The following is a 26,971-nucleotide window of genomic DNA, read 5'->3' on the forward strand; positions in this document are numbered from 1 at the left end:
AAATTAAAAATGCGACAGGAACAGAGTGATGAGGACTGAAGACTGTTGGGGTTTCTGTAATCCTGTCATTTTACAGCTGTGAGGGCGGAGGTGTCAAACTCATGTTAGTCCAGTTCCACATTCAGTCCAATCTGATCTGCAGTGGACCCAACCAGGAAAATAACACCAGTGAAAACAGTGAAATTACATTATGATAATGGTTACATCTACAATGTTTCCTTAAAAATCTGAATAACAGGAACAACTTGAAATGTCTTAAGAAAAACAAGTGCATTTTTAACAATATTCTGCCTCAGTTTATCAGTTTATCATTTACACGTGTTATAACTTACATTACAATGAAAAATACACAAAACATTTAATAACAGGTAGAATATTGGTTAAAAAAAATGCTTTTATTTCTCTTTAGACATTTCTGTTTGTTCATATTTGTTCAGGTTATTCACATCTTTTGTAAAAGGATAGTTTGTTAATGTAAACATATTCATATAATTTTACGTTTTTTTCACTAAAACAAAGATAAAATCTGCAGTTGTCATTATTTATGGGTTTATTATGATACTATTTTACTGATCTGACCCAACTGAGATCTAACCGGTCTGTATGTGAAACCTGAATTCAAATGTGTTAATTCACAGGTGTCAAACATGCGGCCCAGGGGCCAAATCTGGCCCACCAAAGGGTCCAGTCCGGCCCACCAAAGGGTCCAGTCCAGCCCATGGGATGAGTTTGTGAAATGCAAAAATTCCACTAAGATCTGACCAATCCTTTTAGTTCAGGTTCCACATTTAGACCAGTTCAATCTGCAGTGGACAGGACCAAATACTATCATAAAAACTCAATACGAAACAAATACTATCATAAGAACATAGAAATAATGACAACTCCAAACTTTTCTCTTTGTAAATGTAAATATTTGTATGTATTTCCACTAAAACAAAGTATAATTTCACAAAAAAAAATGTGAATAATCTGAACAAATACGAACAACCTGAAATGTCTTCAGAGAAGTCAGTAGAATTTTAACAATATTCTGTCTGATAATAAATGTTTGGTGTGTTTGTAGATCCACTGTGATCTGTCAGTTATAATGTAAATGTGTAAATGATAAACGGAGGCAGAATAGTGTTCAAATTACACTGATTCTTTTCAGTTTGTTCATGTTATTCACATCTTTTGAAAGGATAGTTTGTAGATGGAAACCTTTTCAGAATGGAGATCAACTTTTTTTTTGCTCTAAAACATAGAGAAAAGTTTGGAGCTGACATTATTTTTATATTATTCTATTCTTATTTTACTGGTTCGACCCACTGCAGATCTAATTTAGCTGAATGTGGAACTGAACTAACATGACTTTTCACAGCTCTGGTCTAATTTATCCCGTGGGCTGGATTAGACCCTTAGGTGGGCCAGATTTGGGCCCTGGGCCGCATGTTTGACACCTGTGTCTTAAGGGAAACATATTGTTTCATCTGTAACACAGTTTATGGTGCATTCTGTCTTAACAGCAATGCCAGTTACCTCCGCCAGGAGCTACTGGGATCAGTCTGCTTTGTGTGTTTGCATGTGTGTGTGTTTGTTTGTTTGTTTGTTTGTTTGTCTGTTAGCAAGATAAGTCAAAAAGTTATGGATGGATTTTCATGAAATTTTCAGGAAATGTTGATACTGGCACAAGGAAGAAATGATTAAATTATGGTGGTGATCGGGGGGGGCAGATCTGTCTCAGAGGTCTGCGTTCTCCGAGTGCTTTTCTAGTTCCCAATCCCAATCTTAAAACTCCATCCCTGAAGTTGGATTTCAGCTTCTATTTTGGCTAGCCAAGGTGGAGCTGGTATGACTATTGGTTTTCCAAGTGGGAACGGTGCACCATCAAGGCTCTGACTCCACAGTGTTTGTTTGTCCACTTACACCAGGGGTGTTAAACTCATTTTAGTTCAGGGGCCACATTCAGCCTTATTCAATCTAAAGCGGGCCAAACCATTCAAATAATAGCATAATATCCTATAAATAATGACAACTCCAAGTTTTTGTCTTTATTTTAGTGCAATAAAAACATTAAATTATGAAAATATTTACAGTTACAAACTATCCAAACAAAAAAGATGTGAATAACCAGCAAAACCCCCCAGAAAAATAAGTGCAATTTTTAATATTATGCCTCATCTTATCACTTGTACATGTGCATTATAACCAATGTTACACAAACATTTGGTAACAGTCATATTATTGTTGAAATCTGGAAGTTTGGGATTTGGAACTAAAATAAGAATAACTTCTACAATATTATGTGTCAGCTTAATATTAACTCAATTCACAGATCAGATCTACAAATGCACAAAAGCTTTAGGAACAGCCAGAATGACGATGTTAAAGGGTTTTGATGCACTAACTGGACTTGTCTGTGTGTGACCCCTGAAGTCAAACCAGTTCAACACCAGTCAGTGTTCATATCTTCAGTGTTATTTTCACAGTTTGTATAATCATACCGTGGGCCGGACTGGACCCTTTGGAGGGCCGGTTTTGGCCCACGGGCCGCATGTTTGACCCCTGTGCCGTGCACCTTTATACCTGCCACAGTGATGGTGAAGTTCCTCAGCGGCTCTTTGGTTCCTCGCAGAACGCAGACGTAAACGCCTGAATCCTCATACGTCACATCTGTGATCTCCATGACGGCCCCGCGGATCTGGATGCGAGGCGTGGGCAGAACTCGGACGCTCTCTTTGTACCAGCTGACCGCCATGCCGGGCCTGGTGTTCAGGTCGCAGCGGAGCTTCAGCACATTACCGGGTTCTAAGAGCAGATGTTCACTGGTGTCCTCACTCAGGTCCTCCAGAACATCTGAGGAATGGGAGAAGCACAAAAATGGAGGCACACTACGATGAAGGCCGTTCGGTTTAATCGTCGTGCTTTCTTACCACTTTCTAAAGCCGCGTTTCCACTAAGGTTCCAATAGTTTTGGATTTTTCATTCTAGTTTAGTTTTATTTAGTTTGGACTTCTTTTCTCTAATTCAGTTCGTTTGAATTTGTTTTAAGAGCAGGTTTGATAGTTTTTATTAGTTTTCATTAGTTTCTAAATGCTTAGTTTTACTTTAGTTTTAGTTTAATTTTAGTTTTGTTGTAGTTCAGTTGTAGTTCAGTTGTAGTTCAGTTGTAGTTCAGTTGTAGTTTAGTTCAGTTGTAGTTCAGTTGTAGTTCAGTTGTAGTTCAGTTGTAGTTCAGTTGTAGTTTATTTGTAGTTCAGTTGTAGTTCAGTTGTAGTTTAGTTCAGTTGTAGTTCAGTTGTAGTTTAGTTTAGTTGTAGTTCAGTTGTAGTTCAGTTGTAGTTCAGTTGTAGTTTAGTTGTAGTTCAGTTGTAGTTCAGTTGTAGTTCAGTTGTAGTTTAGTTCAGTTGTAGTTCAGTTGTAGTTCAGTTGTAGTTCAGTTGTAGTTTAGTTCAGTTGTAGTTCAGTTGTAGTTTAGTTTAGTTGTAGTTCAGTTGTAGTTCAGTTGTAGTTCAGTTGTAGTTTAGTTGTAGTTCAGTTGTAGTTCAGTTGTAGTTCAGTTGTAGTTTAGTTTAGTTGTAGTTCAGTTGTAGTTCAGTTGTAGTTCAGTTGTAGTTTAGTTGTAGTTCAGTTGTAGTTCAGTTGTAGTTTAGTTGTAGTTCAGTTGTAGTTCAGTTGTAGTTCAGTTGTAGTTCAGTTGTAGTTCAGTGGTCTCTTTTCTCTTCTTCTCTGTGCTCCTATTCAAATCAATCCCAGACAGGACTCTGCTGCTTTAGTCTCCATGTTTCCAGGTAGAGTGGGGACCAGAAGACGACTGGAAACCACAAGTGAACACAAGTGACGGAGCAAAAAGTGTCGTATGGAGACAGCACAGAAAACTGAGAGAGACAAAGAAATCCATTGAACATCAATCTGACATTGACAAAGACCAAAACCAAGGGAATCTGATCCAGAATTTTTATGTGTTTTAGTTAGTTTTATAGACACACAATACAGTTTCAGTTAGTTATGGTTTTTTCTTTTAATTCTAGTTTTTATTTATTTCAGTTAATGAAAATGTTTTTTCAATTGTAGTTTTCATCATTTCGTTAGTTTTCGTTAATGATAATAACCTTGTGCTGCGTTTCCACTGCGTGGTACCGGCTCGGCTCGGCCTTTTTGCATTTTCATTATGAAAAAGGACCTGGAATCTGGTACCTGGTACTAGTTTTTTGGTCTCACCTCTGCTGAGGTTCCAAGGGATACTAAACCGTGATGTATAAACACTGCAGACCACTGATTGGTCAGACAGTTTTCTCTGTGACCCGCCCTTTTACAAAAAACATATGCTTAAGTGGACAGTAAATCTGTGGGTACATTAACCCACATGAGAACAGCCAAAACTACACCATGGTCGGTCCAGGAGATTCAGTCTGTGGTGGCCGACGTAAAAATTCAGATGAGACAACACGCAACGAGTGAGTTTATCAGCAACTCTGAACAGACAACACGGAAGTAACGCACCGCATCACTATGAAGACCAGGTACTGTAAAGTCTGTAGTATCCTGGAATGAAAACGGTCTGGAATAGGACCTGGTACCAGAGTGGAAACGGTCTGGAATAGGACCTGGTACCAGAGTGGAAACGGTCTGGAATAGGACCTGGTACCAGAGTGGAAACGGTCTGGAATAGGACCTGGTACCAGAGTGGAAACAGTCTGGAATAGGACCTGGTACCAGAGTGGAAACGGTCTGGAATAGGACCTGGTACCAGAGTGGAAACAGTCTGGAATAGGACCTGGTACCAGAGTGGAAACAGTCTGGAATAGGACCTGGTACCAGAGTGGAAACAGTCTGGAATAGGACCTGGTACCAGAGTGGAGTCGAGCTGGTTCCACGTAGAGGAAACGCAGCAGCATTAGTCTGACTGCAGCAGTTGAGTGTGGACTCAGTTCCTTCAGACCTGTTCAAAGTATAAAACCATACAGATCTTTGACAAGGACACATGTTCCAGTCCACACGTACACATAAATCTGCTGCTTTTTTCTTGATCTCCTCTCCAAAGCCAGTGTCCACCTCCTCAACTATGACCTCTAAACTCCTGAACCACATTATGTTCCCTGGCCAGTTCCAACTCACACAATGACGTTACCATGGAGACCAGGAGGCCTAGCTGCCCTTAACCCCCTCCAGTCCTGCCTTTCTCCTCCCTGTCTTGGTTGGTTTTGTTCATGTTGTGGATTATTGTAGGACTGAAAGAGCAAGTAAGGGCACTCCATTCAAAAAAAGAAGAAGAAGAAGAAGAAGAAGGCAGGACATAGCTAATGAACATGTAGCAGTGTGACAGTGGACGGGCCTGGAGAGGAAATCTGTGTGTGTGTGTGTGTGTGGGGGGGGGGGGGGGGTGAAGGTGAAGGTTCACTGCAGATCTAAGGGAGTGGGCATCCACTCCTACATGAGGAGGAGGACGCTGGTGTAGGAGCCCACACACGGTCCACACTCCACCTTTAACACTGCATCCTTCAGCTCAAATGTCCTTCAGGGTCACATGAGTGTCCATTTGTGTCCAGAACAGTTGTCCTACAGTCACAGAAGTGTGTGTAAATAATGCTAATCCATCTGTGCACAGACTACTGATATTCTCTGACAGTGGAAGCTCTATTTTCATAAATATTGGATTTGGAATAGCACGTGGATGTGAAAACTTTTGCTGGTGGACGGACGTGACATTACCCATGATGCTCTGGTCAGTCCCAGTACTTTATTAGGAATAAACTTCTAGACTTCCTATTGCTAATTGTGCTCTTCTTCCTAAATGTTGGTATTGTGGATCTAAAACAATCCCAGCTGACACAAAAACACTAAATGTGTCAGTGGACGGATGTGACATGGTTGTTGTGGATCCCATCATACTGATGCTCTGCAGCCATGTCAGCGTTTACACTAATGATCCCTGTGCAAAAACTAGGAGCACTATTATTTATTGGATAGTTTAGCATCAGACTAAAGAGGAAAGAACAATCTAGAATTGTTCTTTGTGTCTAAAAATGCTTCTTATTGTAAAAGTGTTGATGTAAACAGTGCTGTGTGCCATTCTTCATGTATGTATTGGTGGAACAGAAGCAGGATGGATCAGCACCATACTCCAGATTGAACCTGTACAAATAAAACATGTGATATGGAGGAGAGAATCTGGGAAGAAAAACTGGGGAATCCAAAAGAAGAGAAGATTTGTTTTTCAGCTCAGTTCAGTTCAAATAGAACTTGTCCATTTGTGACATGAAAATATAGCATTAATTGTGCTGAAATGGTTCATTTTGGAGCTGAAAACATAGTTCATATGAGCATCAACATGTTGAACAGAAGTGAAATCCTGTCCATTTGAACAACTGTCATTTACCAACACAAAGTTCCTTTGGATTCACTGAGACTGATTTAATCTGAACACACACACAGAAGAGCTGTGAGCACATGTGAGACACCTTCTGTTCTACACCTTTTGTTACTTTTGACGAGATACTCACCCAAATCGTTAACCAGAATGAGTCACAGCAGAAGTGGAACCGTGGATAATTCTGCAGCAAACAGATGCCTTCTACTTTGGACCTGACTGTTTGAACTTCTTAGGGCCTGATTTACTAAGATCGCAAATATCATCAGAGTATATGATGATGTTTTATGTGTCTTTTATACTTCGAGTAACACTCTTTTTTATGCTGCTTTTTTTTTTTTTTTTAGATATTTATGCCGTCAGGGTTTTTCTTTTATATTTTAGTTTTTATACTCTTTTATATGCATTATTTGTACTTCTTTTTATGGCACCTAGGACGACTGCACTTTTTAAAAATTTCGTTGTACCTGTACAATGACAATAAAGACATTCTATTCTATTCTATTCTATTCTATTCTAAATAACAGGCACAAATGTGCTTACTCATGCTAAAAAATGCACGTGCTGGTCTAATGGTGATGTGCCACTGGTGGAACCGGGAGTTGGGGGCAGGCCCATAAAGTGGGGGGCCATATGTTTCAAATTATTATTATTTTTCTTCCGTCTTTCCAAAAACGTTGCTGTGATCAGATCAGATTAGTTCTCTGCTTTGCCTTTGGTTGTGACTATGCGCTTCCTCGCTCTAACACCTGCAGCCAGTTTTGCGCGAAGCTGTGAGTCAAAACCTGCCTTTCAGACGCACTAAATATAGATGCAAAATCAGCCACCGCAATCAGTGTCAGGTTTGGTCAATCACATTGCACACGCTAAATAAATATTTGCATCTACTCCTCCCAATTTTGCGCATTCTGGCAGAAACACCCATATTTCATATTCATCAGGGCAAACACACTAAATGGATGAATTTGCACAGTGCAAAAATTCCACAGTCTTGAACTGAATTAAGCAAAAAAAAAAAAAGTAAAATAAAAATTTGCTTGAATTAAGGAAAAAAATTTGAATTAAGCAAAAAAAAAAAAATCTTCAATTAAGTAAAAAAAAATTGAATTAAGCAAAAAAATGTTGAATTCACAACTTCAAATTTTTGTCTTTGTTTTAGTGCAAAAAATCACATTAAATTATGAAAATATTTCCATTTCCAAACTCTCCTGTACCAATAAAATGTGTCCAACCTGAAATGTCTGTATTAAATTCAGTCCAGTTTGAACTCTTTTCTTCCTGTTCCTCAGTGTTTAGTGTCTTTGGAGATCTGATCCAGAATGCACATGGACTAATGAGAAGTGGAGGAAGAAGACTGAGAAAATTACACTGATTTTATTGAAGAAATGTCAGTTTTTTCAGGTTATTCACATCTTTTTGTTTGGATAGTTTATAAAAGTAAGTATTTTCATAATTTAATGGGGTTTTTCCACAAAAACAAAGGCAAAAATTTGGAATAGTCATTATTTAAAGGTTATTCTATTCTTCTTTTCCTGGTTGGGTCCACTGCAGATCAGATCGGACTAAATGTGGAACCTGAAAGAACAGGAGTTTGAGAACCCTGCTTTAGGACAAACCAAAGAGTAACTGTACCTGTAGGGATGTGAGCAGCAGTCAGCTCCACAGTACGGGAAATGATCCTTCCTGAAAGATTAAAGTTCCAGAGTGTTGTGAATTGTCAGTGCATGATCAGACAGAAGCTGTGTTGTAGTTCTAGTCCTGTTCTTATATGGAATGTGAGCAGAAGCGCTCCCTGCTCTAAACTGTTGGATGTCCTCACCTGGTAGGACCTCCAGCCAGGCTGACTGCATGGCCTGGAGCGTCTGTCCTGAGTGGACGCTCTCTGCCATGCACAGGTACTCTCCTGCATCCTCCACACTGATGTTGGTCAGATGCAGAGTGTACACTTTGGAAGCGTTACTCTGCAGAGCCTACGCAGACGCAGATGTTTATTACATAGAAGGGAAGAATTCAAAGACATTCCAGGACATTTTTTATGGAAGTCAATCTGTCATCAGATTTTGAATTATAAAAGCCATTGAATTTCTATCACTGAATTTTTTTTTGCACTGAAATTAAGTATCTGAATTTTTTCCGGCGTCACATGACCAACCTAGCATAACTTGATTGGCTGGCGGTTCCACTTGAGATAGAACTGATTGCTTATCCTTGGTGTCCCGGATGTGTGATCTGAATTTTTTTTTTTAATTCTAAATTTATGAACATAGTAAAACTGAGAGACAAAAAATTCACCGACTTAATTTCAGTGCAAAAAAAAAAAAAAAAATCAGATACTCAATTTCAGTGTAAAAAAGCTCAGTGCTAGAAATTCAGTGGCTTTTATAATTCCAAATGTGATGAGACAGATTGACCTCCATAATTTTTGCATGTGGTTCATCTTTGTTCTCACCGTCAGAGCCCTCAGGTGCAGCTGTTCTCCCTGGCTTTGCCCTGTGGAGGAGCTGCTAACCTCTGTCTTCAACCACTGGACCCTGGTGGACGCCGGCCGGTGGACTTTACACACCAGCGTGGCCCCGCCTCCTACCACCGCTGTGGTGTTTTCTGGGTAACCAGGCAGGATCAGAGGTCTGGAAACACGAAGACCTGAAGAAGGAGAGGAAGGTTAACTAAAACTGTGTCCTTCCTGTCCCTCTGTCCTTCTGTCCCTCTGTCCCTCTGTCCTTCCTGTCCCTCTGTCCCTCTGTCCTTCTGTCCCTCTGTCCCTCTGTCCTTCTGTCCCTCTGTCCTTCTGTCCCTCTGTCCTTCCTGTCCTTCTGTCCCTCTGTCCTTCTGTCCCTCTGTCCTTCCTGTCCTTCCTGTCCCTCTGTCCTTCCTGTCCCTCTGTCCTTCTGTCCTTCCTGTCCCTCTGTCCTTCTGTCCCTCTGTCCTTCCTGTCCTTCCTGTCCCTCTGTCCTTCCTGTCCCTCTGTCCCTCTGTCCTTCTGTCCTTCCTGTCCCTCTGTCCCTCTGTCCTTCTGTCCCTCTGTCCTTCTGTCCCTCTGTCCCTCTGTCCCTCTGTCCCTCTGTCCTTCCTGTCCCTCTGTCCCTCTGTCCTTCTGTCCCTCTGTCCTTCTGTCCCTCTGTCCCTCTGTCCCTCTGTCCCTCTGTCCTTCCTGTCCCTCTGTCCCTCTGTCCCTCTGTCCTTCCTGTCCCTCTGTCCTCGTCTTCCTCATCCACAGTTGTCGGTTTGATTCCCAGTTGGATCTTCTTCTGGTTCCATATTTTGACCTGGTCCATCTCTCTAAACCTCCACATGTTGAACTCAGCTCCATTCGTCATCACCTTCAAACACCAAGATTTACAACAAACTCCATCGTAGCTCTGATGCACTTGGATCCACTTCTAGATCCTTCATTCATAGAATAGTCAAATAGTGCCTTTAATCCGTCTGCAGCTCCATAGAATGACCAAACATGACCTTTGACCTGAACTCTTTTGAATATCATGGTGGTAAATCCAGTCCAGTCACTGGGTTGGACTTTTCAAATCTAACAGAACATTCTGGTCCACCTTGGAGATTCTACTGGTGTAAATCTGTTCAACGCACTAGGTTTATCCATCAGATATATCAGCTGTAGAATCTATGAGCAGGGACACATGTTCAATTTGAAGGACAAGAAGGTTGCACACTGATCCATTCCATGGAGAAGTGAAAGGACCATCCAGCTGATGACCTGAACAGGTCTGACACAAATATGAACAGAACAGAGTTTAGCTGAATAAATGTCCCATGTCCTTTTTGTTTCCATCCATGCTCTTATTTGTTAGTTTGACAGACATGATCAGGATAAAGGATCCATTTATAGACGATGGATCTGACTGTTCGACTGCAGGAACTGAGTCATGCATCAGTGAACATGGACCAGAAGGACTTTACAGACACTATTATGGATCTGACTGGGACACACACGCCTGTTTAGAAAAGACAGACACAGACGTGTCCTATAGGAGACCAGGACGTGTCCTATAAGAGACCAGGACATGTCCTATAGGAGACCAGGACATGTCCTATAGGAGACCAGGACATGTCCTATAGGAGACCAGGACGTGTCCTATAAGAGACCAGGACGTGTCCTATAAGAGACCAGGACGTGTCCTATAGGAGACCAGGACGTGTCCTATAAGAGACCAGGACGTGTCCTATAGGAGACCAGGACGTGTGAATTGGAAACGGTCTGGAATAGGAGCTGGTACCAGAGTGGAAACGGTCTGGAATAGGAGCTGGTACCAGAGTGGAAACGGTCTGGAACAGGAGCTGGTACCAGAGTGGAAACGGTCTGGAATAGGAGCTGGTACAAGAGTGGAAACGGTCTGGAACAGGAGCTGGTACCAGAGTGGAAACGGTCTGGAATAGGAGCTGGTACCAGAGTGGAAACGGTCTGGAACAGGAGCTGGTACCAGAGTGGAAACGGTCTGGAACAGGAGCTGGTACCAGAGTGGAAACGGTCTGGAACAGGAGCTGGTACCAGAGTGGAAACGGTCTGGAATAGGAGCTGGTACCAGAGTGGAAACGGTCTGGAATAGGAGCTGGTACCAGAGTGGAAACGGTCTGGAATAGGAGCTGGTACCAGAGTGGAAACGGTCTGGAATAGGAGCTGGTACCAGAGTGGAAACGGTCTGGAATAGGAGCTGGTACCAGAGTGGAAACGGTCTGGAACAGGAGCTGGTACCAGAGTGGAAACGGTCTGGAATAGGAGCTGGTACCAGAGTGGAAACGGTCTGGAACAGGAGCTGGTACCAGAGTGGAAACGGTCTGGAATAGGAGCTGGTACCAGAGTGGAAACGGTCTGGAATAGGAGCTGGTACCAGAGTGGAAACGGTCTGGAATAGGAGCTGGTACCAGAGTGGAAACGGTCTGGAACAGGAGCTGGTACCAGAGTGGAAACGGTCTGGAATAGGAGCTGGTACCAGAGTGGAAACGGTCTGGAACAGGAGCTGGTACCAGAGTGGAGGAGAGTCGAGCTGAGTCAAGGCGGTTGAAACGTAGTGGAAACGCAGCATTAGTCACTGTGGATCTTGCCTCTGACGGTGGAATTTGTTTCTTCTAAACACTAGAGAACTTTCAAATTGCATTAAAAGTTCTTTACTGTATTATGATGTTAAAGCTAAATCTGCTGCAAATGGAACCTCTCAGTCAGAAGTGTTCGACCAAAATGTGCAATTTGAGAAGGAAACGTAAGCAGGGAAGTCAGTGCAGTCAGATATTTCCTTTGGTCACAGTGCAGTGGAGTAAACTGAAGGGTTCTACAGCTGAATGCCTGGAACCAGTGAACACCATAAAGGAGCTGAACACACTGTGGGGTTTCAGTTTACCTGTGAAAGGTCTGAAAACAGAAGAGCACCATGTTCCTCAACACTGGCGTTCATTTACCGCCGTACCAGGAACCAGTGATAGAGTGCCCTGATAACCCTAACCCACTATGGTGTCACCCATCAGCCACAGTGCCGCCCATTCACCGCCTCGCTCGCCCATTTACAAACTCACTTGTTGAAGCATATGTGCGCCCTGAATGGGACCTCAGCGCTCACTGTTGGCTCAGTCAGAATGAGCAATTTTCCAGGGCAATTTTCTGTCTGATTGCTTCCTGCGAGTGTTTAGTGAAAAGCCAATCTGTTCTCTTGTTGAAGTGAAACGCTGCCTGTTTTTTTTTTTTTTTCCTAATCGCTCAGAGTACGTGTAGAGGTAATGATTTTAACCAGAAAAAAAAAATAAGAGGACAAAGCAGAGAAGAGAACAATCATACGTTTGATAAATGGAAGAGTTTCCTCATTTATATGATGTTTGTCACAGATTTCTTTCTTTATTATTTGATGAACAATGTAGAAATTGTCTCCAAATTTCAGGTTGAAATATGGAACAAACACCTGAAGGCAACAAAGAGCTGTCAGATCTCAAGTGTTAACCCAGGGTCCAATAGTTTTGGACTTTTCATTCATTTCATTTATTTAGTTTGGACTTTTGTTTCTCTAATTCAATTCGTTTTAATTAGTTTTTAGAGCAGGTTTGATAGTTTTTATTAGTTTTCATTTTTTTCTAAATGCTTAGTTTTAGTTTTAGCTTTGTCGTATCTTTTCTCTTCTTCTCCGTCGTATTCAAATAAAAGTTGGCATAAACCAAGAACCCGTGGAACACCCAGGTGTTCTTCTTGTCTGCTAGCTTAAACCACAGATGCACTGGCTGGTGACTCCTGTAGACTTGGCTGTAAATGTCCCATAATGCACTTGGTGCTACTCTCAAATGCAATGGTGGCTTCTGCAAAAACTTAATTTAGAAATGTTTAATTGACTACATGACCGTAACGACATGATGTGATATAATGTTGTAACACGCACCAGAGGCAGAATAGTGTGAAGTACGTCTGTATTATCAGATGGGATTCAACCACATTTGGTCCAGTTTTGAAAAATATACAAAATGTATAAAAATGTAAACAACATGTAAATAGTACAAATGTGTTGAAATCAGATCGAGTCACATATTGTGGTGATTGGAGGTAAATCCGTTCTGGAGCAGATGGTGTAAATCCAGCGGAGACAGGGTTAAAGGTCACCAGTAGCAGCCGTTCAATTACAGACAGACTGGAGTTAACAGGAAGTCCCGCCTCTGGGCCCGCGATGACCATGACTGGACTCACCGACTTCGCAGAACTGTACTCTGCGAACTTGTGCTACGTTTACATGTAGCTGGGTATTTTTGAAAACGGAGGTTTTTCTCTGCGTTTGTGTCTATCGTTTACACGTCAACGACAGGCACGCGAACTGAAAACAAAGGTTTCTAAAAACTCAGACCAAAGTGAAGATGTCAGCAAATCTTCATTTTCAGGTTTGTGTGTAAACCGAGGGAAAAGTGAAAACCGAGGTTCTCGGATGTGATGATCCAGTTTAGAGGAAGAGGATGGAGCTGATCAGAGAAGGTCCAAGTATGAAATGAGAAAATAAGGAAGTTTGGTGCTAGCCAATGTTAGCATCTTAGCTAATTAGCACCCAGTGCATCTGCTTAACAGGATCTGCATGTATTTACTTGATACAAAATAAGGCTTTTCTGAGGTGTTTCCACATCGTCATCCTTCCAAGGTTATCATTAACGAAAACTAACGAAATGACCAAAACTAGAATTGAAAAAACATTTTCCTTAACTGAAATAAATAAAAACTATAATTAAAAGAAAAAAACATAACTGAAACTGTATTGTGTGTTTACAAAACTAACTAAAACGGATAAGAATTATGGATAAAATTCCCTTTGTTTTCGTCATTGTCAATGTCGGATTGATACGAAATCGATTAATTTTGCTTGAGCAATTTTAGCTAGCGGTACCATCTGACACTTTTTTCTCCGTCACTTGTGTTCACTTGTGGTTTCCAGTCGTCTTCTGGTCCCCACTCTACCTGGAAACATGGAGACTAAAGCAGCAGAGTCCTGTCTGGGATTGATTTGAATAGGAGCACAGAGAAGAAGAGAAAAGAGACCACTGAACTACAACTGAACTACAACTGAACTACAACTGAACTACAACTAAACTAAAACTGAACTACAACTAAACTACAACTAAACTACAACTGAACTAAAACTGAACTACAACTGAACTACAACTAAACTACAACTGAACTACAACTAAACTATAACTGAACTTCAACTGAACTAAAACTGAACTACAACTGAACTACAACTGAACTACAACTAAACTACAACTGAACTACAACTGAACTACAACTAAACTACAACTGAACTACAACTGAACTACAACTAAACTACAACTGAACTACAACTGAACTACAACTAAACTACAACTGAACTACAACTGAACTACAACTAAACTACAACTGAACTACAACTGAACTACAACTAAACTACAACTGAACTACAACTAAACTAAAACTGAACTACAACTAAACTACAACTAAACTACAACTGAACTAAAACTGAACTACAACTGAACTACAACTAAACTACAACTGAACTACAACTAAACTATAACTGAACTTCAACTGAACTAAAACTGAACTAAAACTGAACTACAACTAAACTAAAACTGAACTACAACTGAACTACAACTGAACTACAACTAAACTAAAACTGAACTACAACTGAACTACAACTGAACTACAACTAAACTACAACTGAACTACAACTAAACTATAACTGAACTACAACTGAACTACAACTGAACTACAACTAAACTATAACTGAACTACAACTGAACTACAACTGAACTACAACTAAACTACAACTGAACTACAACTAAACTACAACTGAACTACAACTGAACTAAAACTGAACTACAACTAAACTACAACTGAACTACAACTGAACTACAACTGAACTACAACTAAACTACAACTAAACTACAACTGAACTACAACTGAACTACAACTAAACTACAACTGAACTAAAACTGAACTACAACTGAACTACAACTAAACTACAACTGAACTAAAACTGAACTACAACTAAACTACAACTGAACTAAAACTGAACTACAACTGAACTAAAACTGAACTACAACTAAACTACAACTGAACTACAACTGAACTACAACTGAACTAAAACTGAACTACAACTGAACTACAACTGAACTACAACTAAACTACAACTGAACTACAACTGAACTAAAACTGAACTACAACTGAACTTCAACTGAACTAAAACTGAACTACAACTAAACTGAACTACAACTGAACTACAACTGAACTACAACTAAACTACAACTAAACTAAAACTGAACTACAACTGAACTACAACTGAACTAAAACTGAACTACAACTAAACTACAACTGAACTACAACTGAACTACAACTGAACTAAAACTGAACTACAACTGAACTAAAACTGAACTACAACTGAACTACAACTGAACTAAAACTGAACTAAAACTGAACTACAACTGAACTAAAACTGAACTACAACTGAACTACAACTAAACTACAACAGAACTACAACTGAACTACAACTGAACTACAACTAAACTACAACTGAACTACAACTGAACTAAAACTGAACTACAACTGAACTACAACTAAACTACAACTGAACTACAACTAAACTACAACTGAACTACAACTGAACTACAACTGAACTACAACTAAACTACAACTGAACTACAACTGAACTAAAACTGAACTACAACTGAACTTCAACTGAACTAAAACTGAACTACAACTAAACTACAACTGAACTACAACTGAACTACAACTGAACTACAACTAAACTACAACTGAACTACAACTGAACTACAACTGAACTAAAACTGAACTACAACTGAACTACAACTAAACTACAACTGAACTAAAACTGAACTACAACTAAACTACAACTGAACCACAACTGAACCACAACTGAACTACAACTGAACTACAACTAAACTACAACTGAACTACAACTGAACTACAACTAAACTACAACTGAACTACAACTGAACTACAACTGAACTAAAACTGAACTACAACTAAACTACAACTGAACTACAACTGAACTACAACTGAACTAAAACTGAACTACAACTGAACTACAACTGAATTAAAACTGAACTACAACTGAACTACAACTGAACTAAAACTGAACTAAAACTGAACTACAACTAAACTACAACTGAACTACAACTGAACTACAACTGAACTAAAACTGAACTACAACTAAACTACAACTGAACTTCAACTGAACTAAAACTGAACTAAAACTGAACTACAACTGAACTACAACTAAACTACAACTGAACTACAACTAAACTACAACTGAACTTCAACTGAACTAAAACTGAACTACAACTGAACTACAACTGAACTTCAACTGAACTACAACTGAACTACAACTAAACTACAACTAAACTACAACTGAACTAAAACTGAACTACAACTAAACTACAACTGAACTAAAACTGAACTACAACTGAACTACAACTGAACTAAAACTGAACTACAACTGAACTAAAACTGAACTAAAACTGAACTACAACTGAACTACAACTAAACTACAACTGAACTACAACTAAACTACAACTGAACTTCAACTGAACTAAAACTGAACTAAAACTGAACTACAACTAAGCTACAACTGAACTATAACTAAACTACAACTGAACTAAAACTGAACTACAACTGAACTACAACTGAACTACAACTAAACTACAACTGAACTAAAACTGAACTACAACTAAACTACAACTGAACTAAAACTGAACTACAACTGAACTACAACTAAAGTAAACTACAACTGAACTACAACTGAACTACAACTAAAGTAAACTACAACTGAACTACAACTAAACTACAACTGAACTACAACTGAACTAAAACTGAACTACAACTGAACTTCAACTGAACTAAAACTGAACTACAACTAAACTGAACTACAACTGAACTACAACTGAACTACAACTAAACTACAACTAAACTAAAACTGAACTACAACTGAACTACAACTGAACTAAAACTGAACTACAACTAAACTACAACTGAACTACAACTGAACTACAACTGAACTAAAACTGAACTACAACTGAACTAAAACTGAACTACAACTGAACTACAACTGAACTAAAACTGAACTAAAACTGAACTACAACTAAACTAAAACTGAACTACAACTGAACTACAACTGAACTACAACTAAACTACAACAGAACTACAACTGAACTACAACTGAACTACAACTAAACTACAACTGAACTACAACTGAACTAAAACTGAACTACAACTGAACTACAACTAAACTACAACTGAACTACAACTGAACTACAACTAAACTACAACTGAACTACAACTGAACTAAAACTGAACTACAACTGAACTACAACTAAACTACAACTGAACTACAACTGAACTAAAACTGAACTACAACTGAACTTCAACTGAACTAAAACTGAACTACAACTAAACTACAACTGAACTACAACTAAACTACAACTGAACTTCAACTGAACTAAAACTGAACTAACTGAACTACAACTGAACTACAACTAAACTACAACTGAACTACAACTGAACTTCAACTGAACTAAAACTGAACTACAACTGAACTACAACTGAACTACAACTAAACTACAACTGAACTAAAACTGAACTACAACTAAACTACAACTGAACCACAACTGAACCACAACTGAACTACAACTGAACTACAACTGAACTAAAACTGAACTACAACTAAACTACAACTGAATTAAAACTGAACTACAACTGAACTACAACTAAACTACAACTGAACTACAACTGAACTACAACTAAACTACAACTGAACTACAACTGAACTACAACTGAACTAAAACTGAACTACAACTAAACTACAACTGAACTACAACTGAACTACAACTGAACTAAAACTGAACTACAACTGAACTACAACTGAATTAAAACTGAACTACAACTGAACTACAACTGAACTAAAACTGAACTAAAACTGAACTACAACTAAACTACAACTGAACTACAACTGAACTACAACTGAACTAAAACTGAACTACAACTAAACTACAACTGAACTTCAACTGAACTAAAACTGAACTAAAACTGAACTACAACTGAACTACAACTAAACTACAACTGAACTACAACTAAACTACAACTGAACTTCAACTGAACTAAAACTGAACTACAACTGAACTACAACTGAACTTCAACTGAACTACAACTAAACTACAACTAAACTACAACTGAACTAAAACTGAACTACAACTAAACTACAACTGAACTAAAACTGAACTACAACTGAACTACAACTGAACTAAAACTGAACTACAACTGAACTAAAACTGAACTAAAACTGAACTACAACTGAACTACAACTAAACTACAACTGAACTACAACTAAACTACAACTGAACTTCAACTGAACTAAAACTGAACTAAAACTGAACTACAACTAAGCTACAACTGAACTACAACTAAACTACAACTGAACTAAAACTGAACTACAACTGAACTACAACTGAACTACAACTAAACTACAACTGAACTAAAACTGAACTACAACTAAACTACAACTGAACTAAAACTGAACTACAACTGAACTACAACTAAAGTAAACTACAACTGAACTACAACTGAACTACAACTAAAGTAAACTACAACTGAACTACAACTGAACTACAACTAAGCATTTAGAAAATAACGAAAACTAATAAAAACTGTCAAACCTGCTTTCAAAACAAATTAAAACGAACTGAATTAAAGAAAAAAAACTCCAAACTAAATCAAACTAAACTAGAATGAAAACTCCCAAACTATTGGAACCTTGCCTCCTTCATGTTTAGTTTTCCAGTTCTTTCTCTGTTCTGTCCAGTTCAGTAGAAGGTAAATGAAGTCATCATTTACGTCTGTGCACAGCGTTCTACTAGAACTAAAGCTGAAACAGGACTGAAGAACAGATGCAGCTGTTCACGACTACAGAACGAACAGGGTTCCACTCACACTTCAAAGCCTTTTCCATCCACTCAGACTCAGCAGAAAAGCACTTTGTGGCTCAGACATTTCCATTGTATTAGTTCCACGCATTAGTTTGGACCTGAAACCAGTAAAACTCCCTCTCCACTGGTTGACAGCAGAAGTAACGTTTTTGTTGTGATTCTTTTCTGGATTGTGATTGGTTAAAGGTAGTGGGTGGTCTGCCACCTACAGGCCTGGCATGTTCATGACGGTGTGCAGATACGGGGCCATGGAAACACAGGTATGTCTGAAAACACCCGGATATTTTTTGTTTTCAAAAATACCCGGCTGTGTATCAGCAAGAATCTGGCGGTACAATACACATCACAATACTAGGATCATGATACGATATGTCATGACATATCACGATACAGTTAAAAAGGCCATTTTTTTAGTGGTTTTGTTTCTTTTTTAACCATTTGATGCATAAATTATGAGAATCTTAGTCAAGATTTTTTTTCCTGAGTGTTTTTATTCCTCTTTAGGCTTAAAAAAACCCAGTTTGACTGAAATTTTTTTTAACAAACCCAGTTTTTATGGAGTTACAAAAATGTGCACTCAGCTGGACACCCTGCGTTTAGTTTCTGAAGCAAAGAAACATGTATTTAAAAAGCAATTTCAGAAAGTGACATACTGTGTGAAAACATTTTTATTGCAGCTAATCTGATGTATTCTCACATTTTAACATACTCTAATACTAGTTATTACTCACTTCAGGAAGATAATATGCAAAAAAAAAAAAAAAAAAAAAAACTTTTTGTTTAAGAAAACTGTTAATTACAGTCTAATAACAGCTAGCAATTGATTTACACTCAAACATGTTAGTGCAGATCAGGTTTATCTACAACAGCAAAGTGACAGTACTGGGATGAATTACAGTGTATGAGATGATGCAAATATTTGCAAAATGAAATATGCAAATAAAAAAACCAAACCCATGAATATACAAGAGAACAGCTGGAGAAGAACTGTCCACTGGAGTGACCACTGGAGTGACCACTGGAGTGACCAGTATGCATGAAAGGGTTAAATGATTATTTCCTTGAAGAATTGAATTCCATCATAAATCTGCACAAATCCTAAACACATTTGTATTTGATCCCAACAGGATCTAATGTTCTGTCACCAAATGTTCCAACTGTGTTCAAACTGAAATTCTGTTTTACAGACATTCCAGTTTCAGATCCTGTTCAAATGTTCAGATTCTATTAGTTCACAACTAACATCAGAACAGGATTTGAGTTCAATCCAACAAAGGAACCAACATTATTGAATAAAAGTGTTGATAATAATAATAATAATAATAAATAAAATATAGAAAAAAGAAAAAACTAAACTAAAAGGAACCTTCACAATATCTACATTTGAATAAATACCTAAAAATATCCATACAGTTCTTTTTAATATCGATTCAGTATTGGGAAATGAAATATTGCAATATATTGCAGAACTGATATTTTCTTACAGCCCTACCGGCTACGTGTAAACCTAACGTTGGTTTTGAGAAACGACCCTAAATCCTCACATCTTGGACCAAAACCTCCAAACCCCCCCCCCCCCCCCCCCACACACACACACACACACACACACAGCCATGCTAATGAACTTGCGGACACAGAGACGGTGCCCTGAAGTTGAACTCACGGTGGAGTGTGAATTGTCACCCAGAGGCGAGGGGGCAAACAAAACACAACACAACACAAACAAACCGCTCAGCGGCTGCGATCCAGCCGACTGAACTGAGAACAGAAGCAACGTCCAATGAGGGAAGAGTTCGAAGGGTTTGGACCAAGGTTCGAAGAGTTTTGGATTTGTCATTCTAGTTTAGTTTGATTTAGTTTGGACTTTTTTTCTCTAATTCAGTTCGTTTTAATTCGTTTTTAGAGCAGGTTTGATAGTTTTTATTAGTTTTCATTTTTTTCTAAATGCTTAGTTGTAGTTTAGTTTTAGTTGTAGTTTAGTTGTAGTTTAGTTTTAGTTCAGTTGTAGTTCAGTTGTAGTTTAGTTGTAGTTTAGTTTAGTTGTAGTTCAGTTGTAGTTCAGTTGTAGTTTAGTTCAGTTGTAGTTTAGTTGTAGTTCAGTTGTAGTTCAGTTGTAGTTCAGTTGTAGTTTAGTTGCAGTTTAGTTCAGTTGTAGTTCAGTTGTAGTTCAGTTGTAGTTCAGTTGTAGTTCAGTTGTAGTTCAGTGGTCTCTTTTCTCTTCTTCTCTGTGCTCCTATTCAAATCAATCCCAGACAGGACTCTGCTGCTTTAGTCTCCATGTTTCCAAGTGACGGAGCAAAAAGTGTCGTATGGAGACAGCACAGAAAACTGAGAGAGGCAAAGAAATCCATTTAACATCAATCTGACATTGACAAAGACCAAAACGAAGGGAATTTGATCCAGAATTTTTATCCGTTTTAGTTAGTTTTGTAAACACACAATACAGTTTCAGTTAGTTCTGTTTTTTTTCTTTTAATTCTAGTTTTTATTTATTTCAGTTAATGAAAATGTTTTTACAATTCTAGTTTTGGTCATTTCATTAGTTTTTGTTAACGATAATAGCCTTGATAAAGACCAATATGATCTACAGTAAAATAATAGCATAATAACCTACAAAGAATAATGACTTCTTGGTTTGATGAGAAAAAAATAATATTACATTATGTCTGTAAATAATGACAACTTCAAATGTTTGTCTTTGTTTTAGTGCAAAAAATCACATTAAATTGTGAAACTCTTTCCATTTCCAAACTCTCCTGTACCAATAAACTGTGACTAACCTGAACAAATGTGTCCAACCTGAAATGTCTGTATTAAATTCAGTCCAGTTTGAACTCTTTTCTTCCTGTTCCTCAGTGTTTAGTGTCTTTGGAGATCATAGTTTTGGTCATTCTGTTAGTTTTCGTTAATGATAATAGCCTTGAATGGGACCAGAGGACAGGTTTTGTGTAGACTGACACTCAGCTGTGGCTCAGAAAATGTGCCTGTTTGCTGATGGAACTGGACTCGTCCCTTTGTTGGACTCTTCTTTGTCTGTCTGTCTGTCTGTTAAATAAACCTCAGTCTGTCTGTCCACTTCCTCTGTATGGTCGTCTGAACGGCAGCAAGCCTCTGCATGTTAGTGCACCACAAAGGAAGAAGAAGAAGAGGAGGCAGCGTCTGTGCTCCAAGCCTGCAGGGAAACAATCCACTTTATCTTTCATCAAACCATTTTAAAGAAAAAAATACACCAGAAGCAGATTCCTGTGACAGGTGATAACACCCCCCCACCCCGCTAAAGATGTCATCATCAAATCCTTTAATGTCCTTTGATTTTGTCTTAAAACAGGAAGTTAATAAACATTGCTTGTATTCCCATTCCAAATGCATTAGGCCAGGGCTGTCAAACATGCGTCCCCCCAAAGTTTCCAATCTGACCCCTGGGATGAATTTACAACGTGTAAAAAGTCCACAGTCCTGAAGTGAATTACGCAAAAAAAAAAAAAAAAAATTGCTTGAATTAAGGAAAAAATGTTGAATTAAGCAAAAAAATCTTCAATTAAGTAAAAAAAATTTTGAATTAAGCAAAAAATCTGGAATTCACAACTTCAAATGTTTGTCTTTGTTTTAGTGCAAAAAATCACATTAAATTATGAAAATACTGACATTTCCAAACTCTCCTGTACCAATAAAATGTGACTAACCTGAACAAATGTGTCCAACCTGAAATGTCTGTATTAAATTCAGTCCAGTTTGAACTCTTTTCTTCCTGTTCCTCAGTGTTTAGTGTCTTTGCAGATCTGATCCAGAATGCACATGGACTAATGAGAAGTGGAGGAAGAAGACTGGGAAAAATGCACTAAATTTAATAAGTTTTTTGTTTAAATTTCTTTTTTTTTTTTTTAGGTTATTCACTTTTTTGTTTGGATAGTTTATAAAAGTAAGTATTTTCATAATTTAATGGGGTTTTTTGTGCTAAAACACAGACATAAATTGTCAGTTGTCATTCTTTCTAGGTTCTTCTGTTCTTATTTGACTGGTTGGGTCCACTGCAGATCAGATCAGACTGAATGTGGAACCTGAAAGAACAGGAGTTTCAGAGCCCTGGGTTAATGTCCTGTCATTTTGTCTTTAAACAGGTAGTCAGTAAACGTTGCTTGTATTCCCATTCCAAATGCATTAGTCCAATTATTGAAATGACAGCTGTTAAAAACCCATTTAAAGCTCTGCACTGTGGCATCAGTGAAAATGCTTTTCTTTCTGCCTCTGGCACACAGCCAGGCCTGGTTCCACTTCCGAGCCTCAGGGCCTCGGTCGGATCAGGTAGCGCCGTTTACAGCAGTAAAAACACTAACACCCCCCCCACCCCCTTTCCTCCATCACCCCTTCTTAAACGACACTGTAGTGCACGGGTGTTAAACATACGACCCCTGGACCCAAACCGGCCCACCAAAGGGTCCGATGCAGCCGTGGGATGAATCTGTAAAATGCTAAAATTACACTGAAGATATGAACGACAGGAGTGTAAGAAAGTATCAGTTCTGCAAAATATCGCAATATTTCATATCACAATAAAGTATCGATATTAAAAAGTACAGTATGGATATTTACCTCCGCCAAGGAGGTTCTGTTTTTGTCGGCGTTGGTTTGTCTGTCTGTCTGTGTGCAAGATAACTCAAAAAGTTATGGACGGATTTGGATGAAAATTTCAGGGAATGTTGATACTGGTACAAGGAACAAATGATTAAATTTTGGTGGTGATCGGGGGCTGGGGGGGGGGGGGGGGGGCACTGATCTGCCTTAGTGGAGGTCTGCACTCTCCAAGTGCTTCTAGTTTAACACAGTTTTATTAAATAATGGTTATTTGAATCATCCTAAAAGCACTGAGAGGCAGACGGTAGTTCCTTTGTTGGATTGAACTCCAATCCTGTTCTGATGTTAGTTGTGAACTAATAGAATCTGAACATTTGAACAGGATCTGAAACTGGAATGTCTGGAAAACAGAATTTCAGTTTGAACCCAGTTTGAACATTTGCTGATAGAACATTAGATCCTGTTGGGATCAAATACAAATGTGTTTAGGATTTGAGCAGATTTCTGCTGGAATTCAATTCTTCAAGGAAATAATCATTTAAAAAAAAGAAACAAACCAAAATTTGCCTTTTTAACAGGATCATGATATATCGTGATCCTAGTATTGTGATTTGTATGGTATCTCCAGATTCTTTCCAGTGCACAGCCCTATTGGCCGTACAGCTGTTGTGTTGGACGTTCTGTCAGATCCACTGACTTTCACTGAAGGTTCAGGGTTCCACCAGTGGATCTAAAGAACACAAGTGGACTGTTCTGTTCAAATAACTGACCTCTGGTTCTTCCTTGGTCGACGGCTCTTGTTGAGGCTTTGACCACGACGCAGAGCAGCAGAACACAGAGCACGCAGATCCGGTCCATCTTCTGTTTGTGTGACATGAGCGTGTCTTTAACAGGTAGAAAACACCGACAGAAGCCTGGAGTCGGCCTCACACTCACAGTCCTGGCATCGGACGCCTTTGGAAAGCCCACCGAGCTTCAAAAACCTGGAACCTGTGGAGTCCAACAAACACAGGAGGAGACAGTTAGACACCGATCTGCACATGGACAACCTGAACCTGGAGTCCTGCTCTGAGGTTGGATTGGTTTGGAGAACGGAGAAAAGACACAAGGCTTTGAGTTTGAGTCTGTGACCGAGAGGCAACCACACCGACACTGTTCCATCTACAACCACACCGACACTGTTCCATCTACAACCACACCGACACTGTTCCATCTACAGCCACACCGACACTGTTCCATCTACAGCCACACCGACACTGTTCCGACACTGTTCCATCTACAGCCACACCGACACTGTTCCGACACTGTTCCATCTACAACCACACCGACACTGTTCCATCTACAACCACACCGACACTGTTCCATCTACAGCCACACCGACACTGTTCCGACACTGTTCCATCTACAACCACACCGACACTGTTCCATCTACAGCCACACCGACACTGTTCCATCTACAACCACACCGACACTGTTCCATCTACAACCACACCGACACTGTTCCATCTACAACCACACCGACACTGTTCCATCTACAACCACACCGACACTGTTCCATCTACAGCCACACCGACACTGTTCCATCTACAGCCACACCGACACTGTTCCATCTACAACCACACCGACACTGTTCCGACACTGTTCCATCTACAACCACACCGACACTGTTCCATCTACAACCACACCGACACTGTTCCATCTACAACCACACCGACACTGTTCCATCTACAACCACACCGACACTGTTCCATCTACAGCCACACCGACACTGTTCCGACACTGTTCCATCTACAGCCACACCGACACTGTTCCGACACTGTTCCATCTACAACCACACCGACACTGTTCCATCTACAGCCACACCGACACTGTTCCATCTACAACCACACCGACACTGTTCCATCTACAACCACACCGACACTGTTCCATCTACAGCCACACCGACACTGTTCCATCTACAGCCACACCGACACTGTTCCATCTACAACCACACCGACACTGTTCCATCTACAACCACACCGACACTGTTCCATCTACAACCACACCGACACTGTTCCATCTACAACCACACCGACACTGTTCCATCTACAGCCACACCGACACTGTTCCATCTACAGCCACACCGACACTGTTCCGACACTGTTCCATCTACAGCCACACCGACACTGTTCCGACACTGTTCCATCTACAACCACACCGACACTGTTCCATCTACAACCACACCGACACTGTTCCATCTACAGCCACACCGACACTGTTCCATCTACAACCACACCGACACTGTTCCATCTACAACCACACCGACACTGTTCCATCTACAACCACACCGACACTGTTCCATCTACAGCCACACCGACACTGTTCCATCTACAACCACACCGACACTGTTCCATCTACAACCACACCGACACTGTTCCATCTACAGCCACACCGACACTGTTCCATCTACAGCCACACCGACACTGTTCCATCTACAACCACACCGACACTGTTCCATCTACAGCCACACCGACACTGTTCCATCTACAACCACACCGACACTGTTCCATCTACAACCACACCGACACTGTTCCATCTACAACCACACCGACACTGTTCCATCTACAGCCACACCGACACTGTTCCATCTACAACCACACCGACACTGTTCCATCTACAGCCACACCGACACTGTTCCATCTACAGCAGGGCTCCAAAAAACTCAGGTTCTTTCAGGTTCCACATTTGATCTGCAGTGGACTGAACCAGTAAAATAATAATAACAACCGTTAAATAATGACAACTGACAATTTTTACCTCCACCAGGAGGTATTGTGATCCCTTTGCTTTGTGTGGTTGTTTGTTTGTGTGTTTGTTTGTTCTCATCTTCAGTGTAAAACTCTTCCACCCATCTTTCCCAGATCTTCCCCACAGATAGGCCTAGGCCCTGGGACCAACCCAGTCCATTTTGGTCCCAGTAGGACAAAGTTCAAGGTCACAGCAAGGTCACAACATCTACAGTTTTCCATCTGTCATCATTGAGACATTTTCCAAAATTCATCCAAAATTCCAAACGACTCTGATTCTCCTCCAGTTGGATCCACCTGTAGCTTAGAACAGTCTCTTGTATCTGGAACTAAATTGTCCACATCCACTGTGGAATGTGGACTCTGTGGACATTTACACTGAACACTGAAAATCCCATTTCCCACACATTTTTCATTTACATGTGTTTGTATGTGGTTTATATGTGTTTATGTGGTTACCTTCGCCAAGGAGGTTATGTTTTTGCCAGAGTTTGTTTGTTTGTTAGCAAGATAACTCAAAAACTTATGGACAGATTTTCATGAAATTTTCAGTAAATGTTGATACTGGCACAAGGAAGAAATGATTAAATTTTGGTGGTGATCGGGGGGGGGGGGACTGATCTGTCTTGGCAGAGGTCTGTGGTCTCCGAGTGCTTTTCTAGTTGTCTTTGTTTTATTGCAAAAAAAAAACCCATTAAATGATGAAAATACTTACTTTTACAAACTATCCAACCAAAAACAGATGTGAATAACCTGAAAAAAAACGGACATTTCTTCAGATAAATCAGTGTAATTTTCTCAGTCTTCTTCCTCCACTTCTCAT

The 26,971-nt window shown here is 39.7% G+C and overlaps 1 protein-coding gene across 1 annotated transcript in view; it reads right to left on the reverse strand.

The window, feature by feature from the left end:
- Positions 1 to 26,971, reverse strand: part of fgfr4 (fibroblast growth factor receptor 4) — an 81,438-nt gene that overhangs the window by 37,029 nt on the left and 17,438 nt on the right. Inside the window, 5 exon segments of the mRNA XM_030129731.1 lie at positions 2,569 to 2,838; positions 7,985 to 8,035; positions 8,172 to 8,322; positions 8,802 to 8,995; positions 24,133 to 24,352. Coding sequence (XP_029985591.1) covers positions 2,569 to 2,838; positions 7,985 to 8,035; positions 8,172 to 8,322; positions 8,802 to 8,995; positions 24,133 to 24,238 — 772 coding nt within the window. The 5' untranslated portion in view covers positions 24,239 to 24,352.

This window comes from Sphaeramia orbicularis, unplaced genomic scaffold (assembly GCF_902148855.1).
Source record: "Sphaeramia orbicularis unplaced genomic scaffold, fSphaOr1.1, whole genome shotgun sequence".
NCBI lineage: Eukaryota > Metazoa > Chordata > Actinopteri > Kurtiformes > Apogonidae > Sphaeramia > Sphaeramia orbicularis.